We start from the raw sequence: 23065 nt of genomic DNA, 5'->3' as shown, positions 1-23065 counted from the left end.
AAACTCTAGATTCTATCCAAACCAGCTCGTTTTACAAAAAGTGAACCCAATTTTTTACTTAAACTCAACTCATTCAATCTGAACCCAAATTCAAGCTCAAATTACCAAATGAATTCTCTAAGCCTCAACTCAAACCACATAGCCCAGTAGCTGCCCAACTAGAACAGCATAGATTCATAAATTTATCATTTATCAGAGCAAATATTTTCGCCATCTTGATCCTTGAAATTTTCAACCTATATTTTCTAAATTAATGTCAGTGGTTATATTAGCTTTCCAATCTGCACATAAATTTGTAAGGATTATTTTTGACAAGTTTGACGACATTTCGAGGTTTGGCTAAATAATATACCCATATTTTTTAGCTCAATAATATTTTATGTATTAATAATTGGAACTGATGTCCCGTTATATAATTAAATAATTTTAAATTAAAATTAAATAACACTTAATCATTCGAGAATACATCAACATTTTTACCCGTGTTTGTAGCCATTGTTTGTTTAACTCTTTGTAGCTTCACCGTTCCACAGCCACCTGTACTTCATTTTAGGAACTAATATATTTTCTCAGGGACTGAAATAACCACAAACACAACTTATTTTTCAAAACTCTGATCCATCTACTAGCAATTTATGCAAGTAAATCTTCTTAGGATATTGATTTCTTAAAGAAAATGTTTATACAGCAAGCAAGTAGCAAATTACCTTACCCTGAACTACCTGATCCTCATTCAATTGCAAGTTGAAACAACCCAACTTAGCATCTTGAGAGGTAACAAGACACCACTTTCATCGGTAATTGTCAAAAAAAATTCACATCAATCATATTCTTTTAATCAACTTACTCTAGTTGCAATTACAGGCTCCAATAAACCAAAGAGAGCTCAGACCAAATGCAACGGCCAACAATTCTCATGATTTACACAACAAAGTTGGATTGTTTAAAAAAGTTCTCAACTTGTGGTTTCACATTGACAATGGAAGTAGCATCCTTCGTTTCTTTTTCCTAGCCAATCTCACTTGCTTTGTAATTTTCATGCATAAAAGCAATAGCATTGTGATGCATACCAAGATAAAAGCAAGTTGCAAATGCCTAAAATATAACGATACTGCTGAAAAAACCAGGAAAGCTAGAATGATAAGTTCCCATATTACGAAGATCACAACATCAACCCTGCATCCACAAAAGGTAATCACTAATAACCACAAGCCAAAACACAAATTCAGAGTGTTAAGTGGAAAGCCGTCTATATCAAAAGAATAATAATTTTCATTAAGATCACAATGGCAATCAAGCTACTCCATTACAATCAATAACTTACTTAAACTAGCTTCAAAATTATTCTTAAGTTTACTACAATTCATCCTTGCACAGTTTTAATCTTAAAAGTGAGGTTAAAACTCATTAGATTAGTCCTGGCCACGGTTTATGAAGCGACGGTTTCGGTAACCGTCGGTTCACAGTTCAAAAAAATAAGAACCCTGAACCGAAACCGTAATAGGACGATTTGTAACCGGTTTGAAACCGACAGTTCCGGTTTATGACTCCGGTTAGAAACCGACATTGAACCGTCAATTCTAAAATCTTAAATTAAAATTGAAAATTTTAATTTTTTAATTACAATAATTGAAAATTAAAAGAAAGGCTTGGAATTGGAAAGAATTTAATAAAATTTAAGAGAATTTGGAATTAGAAATAGAAATTGGAATTAATAAAAAATAAAGAAAGAATTTAATTAAATTTGAGAGAATTTGATTGAAAGATTAAGAGAGTATTAAGAATTGAAAGAATGAGAATAAGAGTAAATAAGAGAGTTTAAAGGATTGAGTGGGAGAGTTGAGAGATTAAATAGATATATATAGGAAAAATTTAAAAAACAAAATTTAAAAAAGAGGGGGGGGGGGGAAGGGAAAACTACATTTAGAATTTTGGCAGGGGACTGCAAAAATTCTGCACTTTGCAGGGGATAAAATCTGAAATATGTGCGGGAACCGTTGGTTTTTTTTTTTTTTTAATTTAAAAAAATTCAAAAATAAATTAAATTTTCCAGTTCAGATTATGTAAACCGTTGGTTTACCTGTCGGTTCATAAATCACATGTGAACCGACAGTTTCACAGTTTAAAATTAGGTGAACCGGAACTGAACCGATAAAATCTAGTTTTGGTTTCGGTTCAATCCGGGCTGGTTTCGGTCCGGTTCATGGGCCAAACCGGATTAGATATCACAAGAATTCTAAAGACTAAAACTTTGGATGGGACTGTTGAAAGGCTTTTGTAGTTGACAGTTGACACTTGACAGAATGTATCAATCTTATCTATCATCGAAAATCACCATATCAAGTTTCTACAACTGGATGAGTTACTGACCCCAAGCCCCCCCCCCAAAAAAAAAAGAGGAAAAAAAACACCAGACCTTATAGATCGAAAAGAATAATTTTACATTTCCAAAACCCACATAGAACAGAATGGCTACAAACCTCACATCAAGAACTTATCATGGTAAATGGCACACACCTATCACTTTCAACTTATTTTTTATTTATATACCACCAACTAAATAATTTAGTAACCCAAACGCCAATGAAAGCATGGCCAATTAGATTCTGAAGAAACACATAAAGCATTCAAGCATACTAGTAAAATCTCTGTTACATCCAAAATTTTAACTCTGAACTGCACATGATTCTCCTGCTCGTTAAGTGAACATATCTATCATCTCAAGCATGATGTTAGTTATTGTTTTTATTTCAAACAGTTCATGTACAAGTGGTTGAGTATTAACAAGTACAAGCAAATTAACGAGTCATCATATGATTGATTAATTTTAAATTAGAGATAAATAAAACAATTTGACCACCCAATCACATAATGACATATTAGTCTGTTTGTATTTATTTTCAATTAGAGATAAACTGACTTTTGTTTGTATTTTGAATAAGTTATTTTAGTATTTATATACTACCAACTAAATTATTTAGTAACCCAATTGCCGATGAAAGCATGGCCAATTAGTTTATGAAGAAACACATAGAGCATTCAAGCATACTGGTAAATTTTCTGTTACATCCAAAATTTAACTCTTAACTGCACATGATTCTCCTAATTGTTTAATGAACATATCTATCATCTCCAACACGATGTTAGCTATAGATTTTTTTCAATAATAATTAATGTACAAGCAGTTAGCATTAATGGGTATAAGCAAACTAACTTGTCATCATATAATTGATTGATTTTGAATTAAAGATAAATTACACAATTAGATTGTCCAATCAATGATGAAACATCAATTTGTTTGTACCTGTTATGTACCACCATTTGTACGTGTAGTTTTACTCACTCTTTTTTAAACTCTCTGAATTTCTCATAACCCCAGGTCCCCAACCTCTTTCTCTAATAGATGAATCATAACTATATTGTATGCCTCCCAAGCTACAATTCTCTGAAAAGATATTAATAAACATATATATATATATATATATATATATATATATATATATATATATATATATTGATGAATTAAAACTAAATATAAAGCAAAACCAAGCATCAACGGTCTCACTAATCGGTTTCAAAAACAATTAAAAGTCCTTAAAAGCACCAAAAACCCAATCATTCAAGCTAAAATCAATAGAGCCGTAAATTATAACCGCTTTCTAAATTACAACAACAATATTAAAGATCTCACAAACAAACAATCAGCAAAGAAATAATACAGAAACTGTAACATTGTGGCGATAAACGAAAACTTAAGATGCAATTAAATGTTACCTGGAAGAATGTAAATTAGAAGTAGAAGAAAAAAATGAGACAGAAGCCCAATCGTGCTTAGATCGATTCTGATATTCTCGCAACTGCTCCGCCAGATTCGATCGCGTTATCATTGCTGCCTTGGCTTTTGTTTCAATCTCCAGACAGAATTGCTTTATGCCTCGTTTATGGATGGAGATTTCAGCGAGGAATTGAACGATGAAATGGCAGAAAAGCAGCAAGCGAAAAGGGCTTCGACGTTCAAATTGGTCTTGGCCTTTTACCTGGACCTTCTCTCAGAATATTTTTTCCCCTTTCTTTCTTTGATTCAGGGTTATTAGTTATGAACGTATAACTATGGATTATTATTACGGTTGATAAAAGAGTAAATTACAGTTTGCCATCTAAGGATTGGCCTAAGCACCCTAATGGTCCGAGGGTTCAAAAAATAATTTTATTATACATATTCTTTGATAAAATTCAAAATAAACTCTTTTATCGTTTTTAGTATAAACTCAAAAGTTTTAAACACGATGTTTTATCTTTTTAATATATTTAAAAATTTTTATTTTTACCCCTAAAATTTTAACCACTATTAAATCTCATTATTATTGTTATCAACGATCGAACTAAAAATCTAAAGTTATTGAAAAAGATAAGACATATGACAAATATCAAAATTAGATTTATTCACATCATGGAAGGAGATGAACATTGGTTTTCTAATTAAGTAATTTGTGGTTTTGTGGATGAACGGGAATTGACAAAATCATTGAGTAAATGAACTATAATTAGAGACATTGGTGCTTTGAATTTATTGGAAAGTCAAATCATCATTGAATATGGTTTCTGAAAGTGATAACAACGGCTAAGGTTTATTTGGCTCAAGAAAAATGGGTGTTACTGAAAAAAAAAAAAATAAGGGGGTTGTTGGTGATTTAGATATTTAAAAGTTTTAACTTTTATTTTATGTTATTTTGAGATTATATTTAAAAAGTATGTTTAATTCGATTCAAATAATAAAATTAGATCAATCTTTTTAAAAATTATAATTTAATTTAATATGATTTATAAAATAATTTGATTTGATTAATTATTATTAAATAACCCAATCAAAAGAATTTATTATTAAATATATTTTAACTATTTCATCAAACATTGACCTGATTAAAATTAATAGTTCAAGTTTGGTTGTCAAATGACATCTTAAATAAACATTATAATTTTATTTAACCAAACATAATTGATTTGATGGTATGTGACAATATTTTTAGACTCATAATAAGTATTGTCACAATCAAGGGGTGGATTGATCTTACTGACAGTTAAATTAGGACATTAATATCAGTAAATTATATAATATATGATTGAAATTAAATATTCTTTTTTTATCACTAGAATAATATATGACTGAACAAAAAATGTAACATGATGGTGGTATATAACCGAACAAAGTGTATTTGGGAGTTGCAACAACTGGGCAAAAATTCAAAATTTTATATTTAGACTTCAACACAAAGTATTGATCTATAGTAATTAATTTGGGATCGATTATTTTTAATTACTATTTAATCTTTGAATATCGATCTAAATCAAATGGATCATCAAATTTTAGTTGAATCAATTTGATTGGTTAGTCCAATTTAGAGTCGTAAAACACTAGATCCAAGCAGTCCAAATAAAATCATATCTAACTAATATCTCATAATTTTGTGCGGTCTAGTTTAGATATTATTGGTGATGTAATGAATATTATTCTAATTTTAATTTGAATTAATCGTCCTTGTTAAAAACCAAATTCCTATTAATTATAATTTCCAAACCATGGTAATACTATCCAAAGCTACAGAAAGTTACACGATTAACGCACAATGGATTCAGGCACCGAGCCGCAGCAAGAGGCGTCGGATAACCCCAACGACGACGTCGTTTCCGAAGAGTCTTCACCGGAATCCGATGCCACACTGTCACCAATTCCACCCGAAATCCATCACGAAACTGAAGATGCCTTAAACACACCGGAAACCAACAACTCTCAGTCCCCACCCAACAATACGACACTCGAGGCTCCCGTTTCGGACTCTCAAGATGATTCGTCTGATCCCACTCCCGAAGAACAACAACCCAGAAACCCTAACCCCGCTGAACCGGGCCCGCCTCCTAGAAAAAGGCGCCGTAGAAAGCGTTTCTTCACCGAACTCAACGGCAATCCATCGTTTGCCAAGAACCGCCGCCCTAGATTCTCGTGCCTGGCCAAAGAAGTTGACACTGAAGCTCTTATCGCGATATCGGTTGGATTCCCTGTTGACTCCCTGACCGAAGAAGAAATCGAAGCCAATGTAGTATCTAGAATTGGAGGAATCGAACAAGCCAACTATATTGTTGTGAGAAACCACATTCTAGCTCGCTGGAGATCAAATGTTTCTGTTTGGTTGACGCGTGAACATGCGCTTGAGTCAATTAGGTCCGAGCACAAAGCCCTAGTCGATTCTGCATATAATTTTTTACTAGAGCATGGTTACATTAATTTTGGACTGGCACCGCCTATTAAAGAAGCAAAATTGAGGTCACTCGACGGTGTGGAGAGGGCTCATGTGGTGGTTGTGGGTGCAGGACTTGCAGGTTTAGTTGCTGCTAGGCAGTTGATTTCAATGGGGTTTAGGGTTGTCGTTCTGGAAGGTAGGGCCCGGCCTGGGGGACGTGTTAAGACTTGTAAGATGAAAGGCGATAGCGTGGTCGCTGCAGTGGATTTAGGAGGTAGTGTCCTCACCGGAATAAATGGGAATCCGCTTGGAGTTCTTGCTAGGCAGTTAGGGCTGCCACTACATAAGGTGAGAGATATTTGTCCTTTGTATCTACCTAATGGTAAAGGAATTGATGCTGATATTGATTCTAGAGTAGAGGTTGCTTTTAATAAGTTGTTGGATAGAGTTTGCAAACTTAGACATGCTATGATTGAGGAATTTAAATCTGTAGATGTTCCATTAGGAAGTGCTCTTGAAGCCTTCAGAAATGTTTATAAAGTTGCCGAGGATCCACAAGAGCGAATGCTCTTGAATTGGCATTTAGCAAATTTGGAGTATGCAAATGCTTCATTGATGTCTAATTTGTCGATGGCTTTTTGGGATCAAGATGATCCATATGAGATGGGTGGTGATCATTGTTTTATTCCTGGTGGCAATGAAAGGTTTGTTAGAGCACTTGCTGAGGATCTTCCGATATTTTATAAAAGGACTGTGGAGACTATCAGATATGGAGTTGATGGGATTATGGTGTACGCAGGTGGTCAGGAGTTCCGTGGAGATATGGTTCTTTGTACAGTGCCATTAGGTGTACTCAAGCAAGGAAGGATTCAGTTTGTACCCGAGCTTCCACAAAGAAAGAAAGATGCAATACAGAGATTAGGTTATGGATTGCTGAATAAGGTTGCAATGTTGTTTCCTCATAATTTTTGGGGTGGAGAGATTGATACCTTTGGGCATTTGACAGAAGATTCAAGCATGCGAGGTGAATTTTTTTTGTTTTATAGCTATTCTTCTGTGTCTGGAGGACCACTACTTGTTGCTCTTGTTGCAGGGGATGCTGCAATTCAATTTGAGACTATGTCTCCTGTGGAATCTGTGAAAAGAGTATTGGAAATATTGAGGGGTATTTATCATCCAAAAGGGATTGTTGTTCCAGATCCAGTGCAGGCAATCTGTACCCGCTGGGGGAAGGATTGCTTCTCCCATGGGTCTTACTCTTATGTTGCAGTTGGTTCTTCAGGCGATGATTATGATATCCTTGCGGAGAGTGTAGGAGAGGGGAGAGTTTTCTTTGCTGGAGAGGCAACTAATAAACAGTATCCAGCAACAATGCATGGAGCCTTTTTAAGTGGGATGAGGGAGGCTGCTAACATACTAAGAGTGGCCAAGAGAAGGTCAATGGCTTTAACTTTTATAGAAAATAATAATGATTCTAAGGAAAGTGGTATTTTGGAAAAATTATTTGAGACCCCTGACCTAAAATTTGGGACTTTTGATGCTTTGTTTGACCCAATGTCTAATGATCCTGAATCCCATGCTTTGATAAGGGTAAAATTTCAAGGAGAAAAGTTGGACTGTGGTTATCTTTGTCTATATTGCTTGATATCACGGAAGCAGGCCGTTCACCTTAGTGAGTTAGATGGAGACAAGAACAGGATGAAAATGTTACATCACAATTTTGGAGTGAGATTGGTTGCAAGGAGAGGCTTGTGTAATGCTGGAGAGTCTCTTATCACTGGCATTAAAGCAGCTAAACTAAACCTAGATGAAGGTGTTTAAGATTATATTCTGGTCTCAGAGAAATAAGTTTATTCATTAGTTTGAGAAATAGTTGGATTTGGTTGACTTATTAGATTGTCAAAATTTTCAATTTATTTCTGTTCGACTCTGGATAGATATGTTTGGAGATAGCCTTAAGTCAATTACATGGTTTACGTCATGTCAGAAACTTTCACATTCACAGGACTAGATCCTTTTATTTTAATTTAGAACATGATTGATTTCATCATACAATTAGCATTGATTTCTAGTTAAATTCTTTCCAGAGAAGTGACATTTTCTTTATCAACTTTCTGCTGTGCTTTTGTCTTTTCATTTTATTGTATTGTTGTGGTTGACTACTGGAACTGAATTTGTTTCATTGTGCTGAACACCTCTGTAACTTATTTTTTGTTTTTTGGTAATGCCATAAATTATATAGGCCAGAACCAGAAGCAATGTCTTTTGCTTGTAATGCTTGATATATGCCCAGATTTGAGAAATTGTCAGTCATCCGAAATGTTATGAAAACTGCAAGTTTGTTTAACTAGGGAGGTTGCTGTTAATTGTTGTTGGGGATGAGATGATTTAGAAGCATTCATATTGTTTCATCAGGGGAAACTCTTTCAGTATCTTTTTATGGGCTGCAGCAGTTGGGAACAATATCGAGATCTTTTCTCTTAATACTAGCATTCCAGATTAGGGGTGGATTTTGAATTCGGCAGCTTGGCACATGTACAAGGGTTCGCCAATGATTTATCTCTCCGGTGTTATTGTTTATCTTTCTAATGATATTGTTTACGAATTCGAATAAGCTCGAGCCAATATTTATTCAAGCTCTGCTTGTCTCGGATCCAACCATATTCTAGGTTCAGATATAAACGTTAAAGATTTGTTTCTATGTTGTTGGCATTTCTCATCATTTAGGTAGATTTACAAATGTGTTCAGTTCCCTCGTATACAAATATTGATTTGTCAGGTGTGAAAGGGAAGCATAATCTGATCAGAGTGAGTTGGTCTGGGCTTTGATCGCTACCATGGGCACAATGTCGAGCTCTGTTCCATTAATATACGGTCTATCTGATGAAAAAGAGAAGGGCCTCAAAATGTAGTCACCTTTAATTGGCTTCAATGCGCCCAACCATTTTTGGTGGTGAATTGGGATTAGTATTTCAAGTGGGCTTGTATAAGGGGTGGAAGTCATCTGAGCTGGACCGGGCTCATGTTATGGTTCTGTTTGAATTAAATTAAGTTAAAAGAAAGTAAATTTTAGTTTTAGTCGAACTCTTGTCAATAATTCGGCATTATTATAGAAAGCTAATTTTTTCTCTTCTTCCTTTTTTTTTTTTTTTTCTCTAGGGATTCCTGACATTTATCTGACTACCATATTAGTTTTAGTCGGGCTCAAGATCAAACTCTTGTCAACAATTCAGCATTGCTATAGCAAAGCTAATTCTTTCTCTTTTTTTTTTTTTTTTTCCCCTGAGGATTCCTAGCATTTATCTGTCTACCAATCCAGCTCACTCGTATTTTATCTTTTCATTTGTCGGACGGGAGTTGAACTTTCCCTGGGGAAAACTCAATGTAATGAGGAGGATAATAGGTGTGGAATTGATTCAAGCCTAGTCTAAAGTTAATTTGAGTTTAGATTGAATTCATAATATTTAGTTTGAATTCATTTAAATCAGTATTTAGTATAATTAAAATGTTATCAATAAGATAAACAGTTTTGTTAAATGAATGAACAAATTATTGATAAAATAAATAATATCATCAAGTGAATGAACGAGAATTTCAATTTAAACAAATTAGTTTAAGTTTAAAATTGATTCATTTGAATTGAATGATAGATTTAAACGAAACAAACCAACTTGGATTGGACACAACCCTAAAAGATAGTGAGTACTTTTTTAAACTATTATTTTATCTCATTCTGAGTTGATGAATGATAAATTATTAAGAGGCCCTATTTATAACAAGTTTTAACTACTCTTTTTTATATTTCAATTACATGTATTATTGGATAGACATTAACAAATATTAATAAAGTGATATATTATTATACAATTAAGTAATAGTATATAATTTTAAATTACAAATAAAATAAATCATTAAATTATTAAATCTTATAATGATTGGTCGTTTGTTAGTATATATTCATTAATTTATATAATATTATTCATAAAATATAAGTATTATATGTGAGGTTTCCATTAAAAACAAAAGTATTATACAGTTAAAACTTTTTTTCAATCAAATTCGTGGATACGGTGCTAAAAAAATGACTAACGATTAGTAAATAGACAATTTTAATTATGTTTGCATAATAATTTTAATAAAAAATATTAAAAATTTGGTTTGTTATATTAAAAAATTGGAAAATTAAATTCTTTTAATTGTAAAATTTGAATGTTTAGTTTATTTAATATTACAAATAAAATTTGACAATTTCAATAAAAAAATTTGATAATATAATATGTTTGATGGAGGTGTTTAAAACCTTTTTTTCAGTTAATTTTCGATTAAAAAATTGATTCTGTTTGTTTATTGAAAAATTGTAAACGTCGGTAATCTCTGACTTGCGTATCTCAAATGTAGCATAAAATTATTAATTGCAGACAATTAGAACATGTCACGTGTGATGTCACGTGCAAACAAGCGAGTACAAGTGGCCGTCCACCAAAAGCGGCATTGGGTAAGGGAATTTAGCAGCACCAAACCGACCATCTGTCCACCCACAGACTCCTGATGCAAATGACGTCTCTTTAATATCAACCAAGCCCACGGCCCACCAATAGTCGCAAATCTCGAAGCGTCCATCTGCTGGATTACGCAACTCCCGCGTGGTCCCACTTAGGCTCCTCTCTGGGCCCCAACCCTACGCCGACCTCCCTTCTCATTTTAAAAACGGACAATTCGAGGCCCCACTAAGACAACCATTCACGCTCTCTTTACGCGTGTCGTTTATTCATTCGGTCGTATTCTTTACCGACACTATCACAGCGCGTTTCTCTCGCGCCTTTTCCACTTTCCACTTTCTTCTTTTTAGTTTGACTGTTACTCCGCACCAAACTGGCGATCTCTTGTGACACCTATTAAGAAAATAAACGTGTTCGTCATGTAAAGCGAGTACGTTATCTGTATATCTAGCAAGCGAGTGTTCTTTACCCTTTTTTGTTCTCAGTTTAAGGCTTACGTCGGTTACAGAACCGCTTTTGGCTTTATAATTTCTTAGTCGCGTCGCACTATAAAGGCCACTGAGTCTTGATGTATCTTCAAGATAGCATCTGATAGTGTTGAATACAAGTTTTTCTTCACTCATAACAAGTTTTTCTCTTTGCGTTGTGTTTTGATTGCTGATCATAAGACTATGGCCGAAGAGCACCGCAGCAAGAGCCATGAGTTTGAGCCCACTGCAGTGGAGGAGATCAAGGATCGTGGGGTGTTTGATTTCTTGGGGAAGAAAGAAGAGGAGAAGCCTGAAGAGGAGGTGATCGTTACAGAGTTTGAGAAGGTTCAGGTATCTGAATCGGAGTCAAAGGTTGAAGTGGAGGAAAAGCCATGTCTGTTAGAGAAGCTTAACCGATCTGGAAGCAGCAGTTCAAGCTCTGTAAGTATTACCGTATTGTATTTAATTTCCTTTGTTAGTTGGTTTGCAGTATGATAATTTTTGTGGGTGTGTTGTTATGCATGTAGTCAAGCGATGAGGAGGAAGGCGAAGGAGAAGAAAAGAAGAAGAAGAAGAAGAAGGAAAAGAAGGGATTGAAGGAGAAGTTGAAGGAGAAGATATCTGGAGAAAAGGAAGAGCAAAAGCACGAGGACGTTGACACGGTGGTTCCTGTTGAAGTGGTTGAGCAAGAGACACCTCATCCTGATGAAAAAAAGGGTTTTCTTGATAAAATAAAAGAGAAACTACCAGGACATCATAAGAAAACTGAGGAAGTTCAGTCTCCTCCTCCTCCTCCTCCTCCGCCTGCAGTGGAGGTTGCCACCACAGAGGCACCATCTCATGAAGGAGAGACAAAGGAAAAGAAAGGCCTTCTGGAGAAAATCAAGGAGAAGCTTCCTGGGTACCACCCCAAGACTGAAGAGGACAAGGAGAAAGAGAAAGAGAAAGATAGTGCTTGCCATTAAGAAATATGATCATTGCGTGGTTTGATTGAATTGTTATGATTTTGTTTATGTTTCTTTTATTTGTTATTTTGGTTCAGTATACCTAATAATATGAGTGCTGTATATGTAAGCTTTGAATGTGAAGAGTTTTATGTTTAATGTTGACATGTATTGGCTTTTGTTTTGGGCTTGAAGTAATGCTCGCAGCCCCACAGGGTGTTCCTTTTTTCATTATTGAATTTCTACTTGAGTATTTCGGATCACTCTGGTTGTCGAATAAAATTTTATTATAATTTTATGTATAAATAATAATAATAATATATTATTATAAAATTAAATAATTAAAAATAAAATAATATTTAATTATATAATAATATATATTTTTATTACAAAATTATGTATCAGAGAAATTATATATATATATATATATGGTATATGGTATTATTAAAATTTTGTTTTAGGGCATGTAGACAGTCCACTCTCCAAGACTATGATCAATTATTGGCTCAAGTGGTTTAGAAATTTCTTAAGCTTTCCGGAAGCACGCAGGTTTTGCATGATCATAGTTTTGAGACCCACAAGAAAGCTGGTGATGAATGTCATTAGATCATGTATATCTTCAACCCCAGTCCAATCTGTAGGGTGGGACATATATCCCTATCCGTATTACATGATACATGAAGAACGACACATTTCCATCCTAATATTTAATATCTGATACATGAAGAAGTAAGAATTTCTACCCTTTCCTTATTTTAGTGAATCTAGAGAGGACAGCAGGTCGTGTTAGATTAATTACTTACGATACAGATTTTTAACATATCAATCCATTAATTAGGCCGGATCATGAGCCAATTGGTAAAATTACCCTGCCCATCATAGTTAAATTACCCTGCCCATCATAGTTGGTCAAACAAGACCGAACTGATCCTATTGGCTCATGATCCATCCGGCCTAATTCTAAAAAGATTGGGCATGATTTGAAGTTTAGCATGCTTTGAAAACAAGTTTCATTTTACTTTTTTCCTTTTGCTTTTGACTCTTGCCACAGGTTTTGAAGCTTTATTTATTTGGATCATGATACAATATGGAGACCCAAACGTCAGACTGAAAATATTAGTGTTATTACGTACCTGGCCCTTCTCTCAGCCGCTGAAGCAGAACATAATACGCTTCCTACCAGACAAGAGACCGCCTTGTCAATCTCCGTATGCGGATCCATCTAAGAAATAAATCATCTTCAGCCAACTCAGCCTTTGGCGCATCACAAAATACTAAGGAACATTCTGTCCATAATTCTAAGAATGTCAAAGCCTGGGAGTTTATATATATATGGGCAATCAAGTTTTACAATGGACATATTATTGGATAGCAAAATGAAGCCACATTTACCTCTTGTATCTCTTCTTCTAGTTCTAGGTTTTGTTTTTGCAGAAATTACAGCAGCTGATGGGCAATACTTGATCGGAGTGGGAAGCTATGACATGACAGGTCCAGCTGCTGGGGTGAATATGATGGGCTATGCGAACCTGGAGCAAAATTCTGCAGGAATTCATTTCAGATTAAGAGCTAGGACTTTTATTGTGGCGGAAAGTTCCCAGGGAAGAAGATTTGCTTTTGTGAATCTTGACGCTGGCATGGCTTCACAACTTGTCACCATTAAAGTGCTTGAGAAACTCAAGTCAAGGTATAATAGTGCTACACCATGCCAAAATAACCTTTAAAATTGATGTTGGTGTTTTCAAATTCTAAACGGACACCAATCTAGCGAAGAGGTTCGTCCAAGTCAACCTGCAGATACTAATTATATTTATTTATAAATATATTTGACCTAATGACACAAAGACTATATCTTTGTCCTTTAATAAGCTGTTAGGTTCGACTCAAGTGTCAAATTTTTACAGTGCTAACACAGATAATTGAACCATGAACAAACAAATTTAATCGGTTTGACTATCGTTCATCCCATTTAAAAGCTCCTCATGGTTGAATTCCAATATCAGTGATCGAACTGTGAAAAAATATATTTGAATTAGTTTGATTACAGTTTATCTCAGTTCAAAGCCTTTATAGATTGTGAACGATCTTGACCGGAATAGTTTTCAAACCATCTCTAGATTGGATAGGCTCTCAATTCTAGGTCAAATTGTTCAATTCAATCGCGGTATACCATGATATTTGACAATTAGATGTCTTTTCTAAGGTATGGAAACTTGTACACCGAAGAGAACGTAGCAATTAGTGGCATCCATACACATGCCGGGCCTGGGGGTTATTTGCAGTACTTGATTTACTCAATAACTTCTCTCGGGTTCGTCCAGCAATCTTTTGACGCCATCGTCACAGCAATTGAACAGAGCATTGTAATGGCTCATAACAGCCTCAAACCTGGTTCAATTTTGATGAATACAGGTGATTATTATTCAACAAGTCTTGAATCCATTAATGTAAATAGGAAGTACGTTGACCATGCATTTGACTTTAATGTCGTTTCGCTCTGCTCTGTACTGCAGGGGAGGTAGAAAATGCTGGAATAAACAGGAGTCCAAGTGCGTATCTGCTTAACCCCGCGGAGGAAAGGGCTCGGTACTCAGCCAACGTCGATAAAGAAATGACCCTTTTGAAGTTCGTCGATGATGCCAGTGGGAAAAGCATAGGAGCCTTTAGTTGGTATGCAACGCATGGGACCTCCATGTCCAGAGACAACAAGCTCATTAGTGGAGACAACAAAGGTGCTGCAGCTAGGTTCTTTGAAGACTGGTTCACTTCCAGTTCCACCAACAAATCTTCAGCCACATCAACCAAATCTTCCACCACATCAGGTATTACATGCAATATATTTGTGATATATCTTGACTCGAATAAGAAATCCAAATGTCATGAAACACCAAGAAAAGTAAACAGCAAAAAGACACAAATAGTTAACACATGAACACAAATATCTACTTGGAAAGTTCAATATGGAAAACCATGACTATAAGATGGAGAAAATTTCACCCTATAGGAAGAAAATTACAAGACAAAGAAGTGATCTCTAATTACATTCACTTTTAACACGATTTTTATATACTTGGCATTCACTTTAACCTTAGTTGACAAATACTGGACTCTTTTCTTCATTAGTCATATATCTGCAAGCTATACCCACACACCAATCCGTAGATCGGATCTGTTGCATTTACTACGGGGTAAAACCCTCATAAATATACAGAGAAACCATTGCTCCCTATTTGAGATCAGTGGTGGTCTATGGGATAAAGTCTGTTAAGTCTAATCTCTTAATAATATCATAGATTTTTTTAAAAATTCATTTTTCGAATCCGTACTTTCTGAATTTAGATAATCTTTTACAAAATTTGGATCACCACTGCAGAGCGCCAAATTTACTAAACCCTTTCATGTTCTAATTTGTTTGAAATAGAAATTAGGACGCTGATAAAGAAAGCGCAAACAATCAAAGCCACTGGAGGAACAACATGTGGTAAAACAACCAGCCAAGGCTTCAAGGTAAGGAAGAACGATGGGTCTTTATTTGTAGGAGCATTTTGCCAATCAAATGTTGGAGACGTGACGCCAAATGTGCTAGGAGCATTTTGTACTGATAGTGGAAAGCCTTGTGACTTCAATCACTCTTCATGCCATGGCAATGACATGCTTTGCATAGGACGCGGCCCCGGGTAATAACAAAATTACAGCTCTCTTTGAACAAACTCCAGCCAAATTCAGATTTGAATTGAGCTCAAATGAAAATTTTTAACAGGTACCCAGATGAAATATTAAGCACAAAGATCATAGGAGAAAGACAATTCCAGAAGGCTTCAGATTTATTCAAGTCTGCAACAGAGCGACTGAGTGGAAAGCTTGATTATCGACATGCGTATGTAAATTTTACGAATATTGAGGTGGAATTAGATGGAAACAACAGAGTCAGAACTTGCCCTGCAGCTCTTGGCCCTGGTTTTGCTGCTGGAACTACAGATGGCCCTGGGGTTTTTGGTTTTCAACAAGGTGACACAAAGGTAAGGAAATTATGATGGACCTTCAATATCTTAACATTTCTACTCCAGTAATTAAGAAATCAAGGCAGCGAATGAGATTTCTTTTTATTGGTTGTTTTCAGATCAATGAGTTGTGGAAAAATTTAAGGGATTTCCTGCAAAAGCCAAGCCAATATCAGGAAGAATGCCAAAAGCCCAAAGCTGTTCTGCTTTCTTCAGGCGAAATGTTTAAGCCTTATGCATGGGCGGTAGGAACTGAACTCTAAATTTTCTAACAAAACATTACTAAACCCGACAAAATATCGCTTCTAAAATTGAGAGGTGGGAACCCATCATTCAAACAAAAATCAAGTGGAAAGTAGTCCTTCATTTTGCAGGAGAGGAGATTATGCAAAGGGCTGAATCCCAACCCAGCCAACTCGGCTCAGTCCAATATTCAGTTCCATATTCACTAAAATTTCCCTCTTGTTATACCATTCATCCTACTAACGACAGTATTTATTTCACCAGTAACACTATTCATCATTTTTGTGACATTATTCATTCATTTAGTAATCTTGGATGACATTACTGACTGATTCCAACAAACTCAGGTTCAAACCAGTTATTTAAGATTCGAATGGAGTTTGAATAAATCTAGTGCTACTTATGCAAGAATGTTCAGAGCTACTATTGCATATATTTGTACAAGACGAATGAATGCTTTCTAGTTTTGACATGATCAATATTCTTCTTTCATAGCTTTGACATTTTTATGATATAAATGCAGCCAGCAATTCTTCCTATCCAAATCTTGAGGTTGGGGAGATTGATCATACTTTCTGTACCCGGAGGTTCGTTCGTTCAATATATCTCTTTCACAAAGAGTTTACAAACTTCCCTTTTCCATTTTTTTCTTTATTAAATTTTTTACTGTACTGGACAAGCTTTAAACCTATGGAAATTGCAGAGTTCACAACCATGGCCGGTCGACGCCTGAGAGAGGCGGTTAAGAACACATTGATAACTAACGGAAATGGCGAATTCGATATTAACACCCACGTCGTAATAGCAGGCCTTACAAACACTTATTCGCAGTACATCACCACCTTCGAAGAGTACGCACATCAACGATATGAGGTACATCACCGGCTAACAATTCACATCTCAATTAATCTTATTTCTTTTTTCCAGCTGTGGATTCAATCTTTAATGGCTCCAGCTTGAATGTCAGCTGGATTCAATCAATTTGAAACAGGTATGACTGAATGAGCTGATATTGAGCCTAAGAAGTGATGTATTGTCAGTTAAAACTCTAATTTGAACTTAGAGCATGTTCAACTAATCAAGTTAATGAGTTTTGTAAAACTCAATTATTGTCTGAGTTGAAACTCTAACTTGAACTTAGAGTGTGTTCAACTAGTCAAGTTAGCTAATTTTGAAAAACACAATTTGAATCGTTCAAGATGATATTATTTTAATCAATACATATCAAAATAATATTGTTTTAGTTTTATTATAATATCAAGCCAAATCTAACTTGAACTCAATTTAGTATTGTAATCAAACTCAAATTAAATTCAAATTCAACTCTCCTCAAACCAAGCAAAACTTGAAACTTGAGCTTTACATTTTCAAGCTTAGCTTAATTCAATTTAACCCAAATTTCAATTTGATTCTACTCAAATCCCCCTATTTATCAAGGATGAATTCCATCAGAGCTGTATTCATTTCGAATGAATCAAGTTTGAACACCCCACATTTAAGCTTGTTGAACTCAAGATTGACACTTTGCTAATGTTGATACACTTAAACTCACTTGTCTAATAATTCTTTTTCTTTTCCAATATTATTATCCAAGTTTAATCTCGAATTGACTATCTTAAATTTGAACCAAATTTGAGATAGCCTTTGTACAAACCTGGTCCATTTGGAATCCCACTATAATTTATATCTTCACATGTAGGATTTAAGTTAAACTTTGTTATTTCATGTTGGCAATGAGATGTGTAGGCTGCTTCAACGCTCTATGGCCCCTATACATTAACAGCATACATGCAAGAATTCAATGAATTAGCAATAGCAATGGCGAAAGGAGAACCAAACACAAAGGGCCCGTCGCCACCAGATCTTTCATCCGTACAAATCAGCTACTTAATTAACCCTATTGGAGACTCCCCTCCTCTTGGCGTAAAGTTTGGCGACATAAAGCAAGACATTGTTCAACCAAAGACTGGCTCCTTTCAGAAGGGCGACAAACCAAGTGCCACATTCTGGAGCGCCGACCCCAGATACGATCTGTTAACTGAAGGCACGTACGCTGTGGTAGAGATGCTTCAAGGGAAGAGGTGGGTTCCGGTTTATGATGATGATGATTTCAGCTTGTTTTTCAAGTGGTCTTTGGACAATGTTACTTTCAATGGCTTGGCGACCATTGAATGGGAAGTGCCACCAGAGGCTAGCTCTGGGGTTTTCCGGCTAAGGCATTTCGGGTCATCTAAGAAAACGAAAGACTCTCCAAATGTATACTTCACTGGTGCGTGTAGTGCATTTACTGTGTCATAGATGAGTTTATGTGCTATTTCAAGCTTGTAATGAAAAACAGTGAGTCCGGTAGACTCATTAATTGAAGAATGAAATCTAATCCAGGACTTATATGAGTGATGATGTCGATGCATATGCATATTTAAAAGCGTAACTCATTTTATTTGTCATTCATTATATATATATATGTGTGTGTGTGTGTGTGTGTGTGTGTGTGTGTGTGTGTGTTACATGTACTAACAAAATAATACTAATTTTAACATGTTATCATGTAATTGAGTTATCTCTATTTCAAAATTGTTCAATCAGGTGATGACATATCAGCTATTAATATCCATTAATATCTGAATTGTTTGATAAATGAGGTAAACTCGTTGCTCAAGATAAGACTAGTAGTTCAAGAAACATGGAACACAACCAACCACAAGGAAACAAAAGAGAAAAACTAACCAATTATCTCATCCATATTACACATAGGAGACACTTTCCTTTGACAAGTAAATCTAAAGGCTTCATCGATGTCTTCAGACCTCATCTCATGTGAGACAAACTCATCCAGTTGTAATTCCTGAAAAGTAGTACAAATATAGACATGTACATCTCTGTCAACTCCTCAGATTTGAGATATAAAAACACAATATGGATCGTTACTAAAGTAGGCATAGAAAACAATATTGGGTTTCCAATTAATCTAGGATAAGGAATAAAGAAATTTGAAAAGGAAAGAAAGTTATAGTCGACGAAAAGTTACCTTGTTCATATAACGTTTGAGCAAAATAGGAATATCAGATTTAGCTTTGAGACCTCCGAACAAAAATGTATGGATAAGAACCAATTATTCTTGATTATGAATTTAAGGAAGGTTGCAGTAGTTAGTCCATTACTACAATGGTATGAGCACCAATTATATGATTGAAACAAGAATTTGAAAGAAAATTAGCTGAGTGCAAAAGATAGTCATTTATTACATTGTCAAGCAATTTGAAGAAAAATACCAAGTCGAGAAGATAGTAATTTATTCAAACATTGATTTTATATAAATTACTTTATGACTGATAATTGTGCATCTGTCGAAATAAGAGCAGAGGGATTCAAAGAAAATAGAGGAGAAACTCTCTTATTTGTCCATCCATATCACACATCGGAGACACTCTCCTTTCATTAGCAAATCAAAGGCTTTATTGATGTCTTCAAACCCCATCTCATGTGTCACAAACTCATCCAGTTGTAGCTCCTGAAAATAGACACATATTACCTACATTCACATACTTGAACCCCATCTTAGATTTAACATATAAAACAAATTAAAACTAGCACAATGGTCGTTGACAAAGATTCTCTAGTTTTTTCCTTTTCCTTAATGACTATTAGACCTGTCTTTGGAAGAATGGAAGTGCACTACAAGCAAGCCAGGCAGGAATATTCCCAAAAAAGATATTTTAAAATTGTTGAATTACCTTGTCAATGTAACGTTTCAGCAGAAGTGGAATATCGGATTTAGCTTTCAGTCCTCCAAATGGTGATGCCATCAGAGTTTTTCCACTATGAAGGAAATCCACAGAGTTGAGGATCAACTGTGAATCCGGCTTGTCCACTCCCAAAACAATTGTCTTTCCCCAACCCTAAAGTTTTAAACCAGAAACACAATATAAATCATAACCAATCAGAAGTCTTAGAAGGGTAAGCCTGATGGTATCTCTATGACATTAAGAATCCAACATACTTCTGTTGGATGTCTTTCTCTAAATCATCTTTGTGCATGTGTGATAGTATGTGTGAGTGAGTGAGAGAACAAAAAGACCTTTCGACAGCAAGCGTAAGCTTCATGCACCACAGATGCAAAACCAACGCATTCAAAGCAGTAATCTGCACCTCCATCTGTCATCTCATTAATTATCTGCTCAAATTGATATAGAGAAAGATCTAAGAGCCAGTGAAAGAGAGGAAAAACTGAAATATTATGCAGTAGGCTCGGAAGAGCAACACTTGAGGTATGAGACCAAATCACCAAAAGAATAAAAACTGTCATGGGAATGACTGCATTAACTCATGATTAGAAAGGACAAAGACAGTTCATGGATTGAGAGGAAGACCTGGCTTGCTGATTTTTCCCCACAACTTTTAGAATGAACGAAATCTGTGACTCCAAACTTTTTCCCTACATGGATGAGAGAAGACAGTCAACTAGAAATCGCCAAAATCATGGTTGTCAATACTGATTAGCCTATAAAATTAGTATTGTTTAGACTAGATAAGAAGTAAAACTTTTAATTGATCTCACAATAATCTGCAAACACTAGCAGCTAATTGTCATTTAACGACACAGTTCAGATTATATGTAAGCATATCCTATTCAAATAAGAAACTATTTCGTATATCATATAGGATATCCTTGTTTCATCAAAATTATAACAAAACTCTAAATATAACACCTATTAATTTCACTCACCAATTTCAAATTTTTCGGGAATCACATCCACACCAATAATTCTACTAGCACCACATAGTCTTGCTCCCTCTGCAACCTGCATATCAGAAGATAACTCCAAGCTATTGCAGTAGTGAGATAATTTTGAAGCAGAACAATATTAACACTAAATCATACCGCTAATCCGATTGCACCTAGCCCAAATATGGCAACAGTTGATCCTGCCTCCACATTTGCTGTTCTCCATGCAGCTCCAAACCCTACATAACCCAAAGTAGAGTATATGTTGGAACTGTGTGTCTCAGAATTGCTAAAATAAGTTATAATATTACAACAAGATCAATGGTTAGCACCTGTTGAAACTCCACAACTTAGGAGGCATGCCCTATTTGGAGGGATTTCACGGTCAACTTTTACTAGATTAACAATGTCTACCACAGTATACTCACTAAAACTTGAAACAAATAGAAAATGATGAATAGTTTCTCCATTGAGATCTTTAAATCTGCTTGTCTCAGATCGAACCATCCAAGGAGAAAGCTTAAAGGGAAAAGTTGAGCATAGGTTGCTTTTCTTTGATCTGCAATCTACGCACTCCCTACAATCTGGCATCAAACATGGGATCACAATATCTCCTTCAGCCACCTCATTCACACTCTCACCAACACTCTCCACCATCCTGTACAACAGACGTCAATTGGCAAAAAAAACATGTCAGCTGATCCTGATCCCTGGTACGATTAAGTTTAACAATCAAAAGTCTAACAGTAATTCACGTGTTATCAATTTGTTGAAATGCATACCAATTTGAGTAACAATCACCAGGTGATTAATAATTACTTTATCCTTAATTAAAAAAACATTCAGTTACACGGTACCCATCATTTTTCGGACTCAAATTGTTACTCATTATAACTGCAAGTAGTGTTATTCTTAAAAGATATTGTTTTTGTCAGTAAATTGCAGTGAATTTTGTAAACAACTGAAAGTTTCAAATCCCGTTGTCTCAAAGCATCTTTGTTGGCTTGTGTAATCAACTTAAAGAGAAAAAAAATCTTACCCGATAGCCTCGTGGCCGAGAATTCTTGGGAAAACGCCAGGAAAATCCTATAAGGCAAAAAAGAATATACATATAAAGAAATGTAAAAACCTAAGAAAAATCAAGAATGTTAAGAGTTTAAATGGAAGACCTTCATTTTCCACACGGTGAGATCGCTGTGACAGAGACTTGCGCAAATTATCCGAATTCGAACTTCGTGGGAACACGGGGGGTCCACCAGAATCTCTTCTATTACTAGAGGCTCCCCTGGAAGTCGAGCAATCGCAGCTGCAATTTTTAAAAAAAGAGAGAACTCAGAGAAGATAAAATTCAACACGAATTTCAAATCCATTTCATGCTTTCACTGAGACAGGTAGAAGAAACAAGATTTAACGATTGATGATAGAGAAGTACCTCTACATTGAATGGGCTTTCCTGCGGTTTTACTTGAAAACTTGACGTTGTTGTTGTTGTTGTCCATGGCGAAGAGTAAAGTGGGATGGAGATCTTGTAGCAGTGAAGGAGCGAAGAATGTTGCCGCCATGAAAATGTTTAAACTATTATAGCGTTGAAATTACCATCTTAACCTCATATCATTAATTCGAATTGATTGCCCTCTAAATTCTAATTGATTGTTCATTTGCCTGCCAACTATTTTTTAAAATGCCGTCAATATCTTAAACTTTTTTTTTCGGCTGTCGAGGTTATTGGGTTTTACCGGGTTTAAAAGTGCAGGCTTACTATTTATCAACGGACTGATCTCTTGAGATTATGACTGCCAACCAATGTTTTTAGGTTTAGGTCAAGATTGCCCGGTTAAAGCATCGGTCATTGATTTGAACGTTTAGGCTGATAGATCAGATTGATAATATGATACAATTAAATTTATATATAAATATAAAAAATTATATTCAATAATAAATGTTTT

The 23065-nt window shown here is 35.2% G+C and overlaps 5 protein-coding genes and 1 long non-coding RNA gene across 7 annotated transcripts; 3 read left to right on the top strand and 3 right to left on the bottom strand.

Annotated features, from left to right (window-relative positions):
• Positions 1–632: 632 nt before the first annotated feature.
• On the bottom strand, positions 633–4199 carry LOC123229998. 2 transcript variants are annotated; one of them, XR_006504999.1, is made up of 3 exons: positions 3775–4199; positions 3305–3445; positions 1041–1176 (listed from the first exon to the last, which is right to left on the bottom strand). XR_006504999.1 is itself a non-coding variant. In XM_044656083.1 (2 exons), the coding sequence occupies exons 1-2, from the start codon at positions 3885–3887 to the stop codon at positions 969–971; spliced, it is 321 nt and encodes a 106-aa protein (XP_044512018.1). In that variant the 5' UTR covers positions 3888–4157; the 3' UTR covers positions 633–968. The 2 variants fall into 2 exon arrangements, 1 of the variants encoding a protein (XP_044512018.1); XM_044656083.1 differs by lacking the exon at positions 3305–3445 and having other exon boundaries at positions 633–1176; positions 3775–4157.
• A 1357-nt stretch (positions 4200–5556) lies between these two features.
• On the top strand, positions 5557–8511 carry LOC123229848 (lysine-specific histone demethylase 1 homolog 1). Its single transcript, XM_044655836.1, has one exon. The coding sequence runs from the start codon at positions 5625–5627 to the stop codon at positions 8055–8057; it is 2433 nt and encodes an 810-aa protein (XP_044511771.1). The 5' UTR covers positions 5557–5624; the 3' UTR covers positions 8058–8511.
• Positions 8512–10616: 2105 nt separating this feature from the next.
• On the bottom strand, positions 10617–11324 carry LOC123229358. The gene is made up of 2 exons (XR_006504861.1): positions 11205–11324; positions 10617–11128 (listed from the first exon to the last, which is right to left on the bottom strand). It is a non-coding gene; the product is annotated as an uncharacterized LOC123229358 (long non-coding RNA).
• LOC123229357 (phosphoprotein ECPP44-like) lies at positions 11221–12412 on the top strand. The gene is made up of 2 exons (XM_044655126.1): positions 11221–11646; positions 11733–12412. The coding sequence occupies exons 1-2, from the start codon at positions 11407–11409 to the stop codon at positions 12168–12170; spliced, it is 678 nt and encodes a 225-aa protein (XP_044511061.1). The 5' UTR covers positions 11221–11406; the 3' UTR covers positions 12171–12412.
• Positions 12413–12576: 164 nt separating this feature from the next.
• On the top strand, positions 12577–18786 carry LOC123229356 (neutral ceramidase 2-like). Its single transcript, XM_044655125.1, has 9 exons — positions 12577–13836; positions 14353–14561; positions 14663–14971; positions 15571–15826; positions 15910–16168; positions 16270–16395; positions 16917–16980; positions 17097–17266; positions 18140–18786. Exons 1-9 carry the CDS (start codon positions 13454–13456, stop codon positions 18689–18691), a joined length of 2328 nt encoding a protein of 775 aa, XP_044511060.1. The 5' UTR covers positions 12577–13453; the 3' UTR covers positions 18692–18786.
• Positions 18787–19611: 825 nt separating this feature from the next.
• LOC123230222 (alcohol dehydrogenase-like 7) lies at positions 19612–22707 on the bottom strand. Its single transcript, XM_044656390.1, has 10 exons — positions 22552–22707; positions 22289–22425; positions 22159–22205; positions 21452–21777; positions 21276–21358; positions 21120–21195; positions 20764–20828; positions 20472–20567; positions 20128–20292; positions 19612–19904 (listed from the first exon to the last, which is right to left on the bottom strand). Exons 1-10 carry the CDS (start codon positions 22679–22681, stop codon positions 19788–19790), a joined length of 1242 nt encoding a protein of 413 aa, XP_044512325.1. The 5' UTR covers positions 22682–22707; the 3' UTR covers positions 19612–19787.
• Between the last annotated feature and the right edge of the window lie 358 nt (positions 22708–23065).

The sequence above is a fragment of the Mangifera indica genome, chromosome 11 (assembly GCF_011075055.1).
Source record: "Mangifera indica cultivar Alphonso chromosome 11, CATAS_Mindica_2.1, whole genome shotgun sequence".
NCBI lineage: Eukaryota > Viridiplantae > Streptophyta > Magnoliopsida > Sapindales > Anacardiaceae > Mangifera > Mangifera indica.
The sequence above is the reverse complement of the archived record's forward strand: the minus strand, read 5'-3'. Positions and strand labels throughout refer to the sequence as shown.

Bases quoted from the DNA above. Each gene is read 5' to 3' on its own strand.
- LOC123229998 (XM_044656083.1), bottom strand. From the start codon at position 3,887: ATGATAACGCGATCGAATCTGGCGGAGCAGTTGCGAGAATATCAGAAT. The intron at 1,177-3,774 runs GTAACATTTAAT...TTGTGGATGCAG, and splicing joins TCTAATTTACATTCTTCCAG to GGTTGATGTTGTGATCTTCG.
- LOC123229848 (XM_044655836.1), top strand. From the start codon at position 5,625: ATGGATTCAGGCACCGAGCCGCAGCAAGAGGCGTCGGATAACCCCAAC.
- LOC123229357 (XM_044655126.1), top strand. From the start codon at position 11,407: ATGGCCGAAGAGCACCGCAGCAAGAGCCATGAGTTTGAGCCCACTGCA. The intron at 11,647-11,732 runs GTAAGTATTACC...TTATGCATGTAG, and splicing joins GAAGCAGCAGTTCAAGCTCT to TCAAGCGATGAGGAGGAAGG.
- LOC123229356 (XM_044655125.1), top strand. From the start codon at position 13,454: ATGTCAAAGCCTGGGAGTTTATATATATATGGGCAATCAAGTTTTACA. The intron at 15,827-15,909 runs GTAATAACAAAA...AATTTTTAACAG, and splicing joins TGCATAGGACGCGGCCCCGG to GTACCCAGATGAAATATTAA. The intron at 16,396-16,916 runs GTAGGAACTGAA...ATATAAATGCAG, and splicing joins TTAAGCCTTATGCATGGGCG to CCAGCAATTCTTCCTATCCA.
- LOC123230222 (XM_044656390.1), bottom strand. From the start codon at position 22,681: ATGGCGGCAACATTCTTCGCTCCTTCACTGCTACAAGATCTCCATCCC. The intron at 20,568-20,763 runs GTCTTCCTCTCA...CAATTTGAGCAG, and splicing joins GGGAAAAATCAGCAAGCCAG to ATAATTAATGAGATGACAGA. The intron at 20,293-20,471 runs GTCTTTTTGTTC...TTAAAACTTTAG, and splicing joins CTTACGCTTGCTGTCGAAAG to GGTTGGGGAAAGACAATTGT.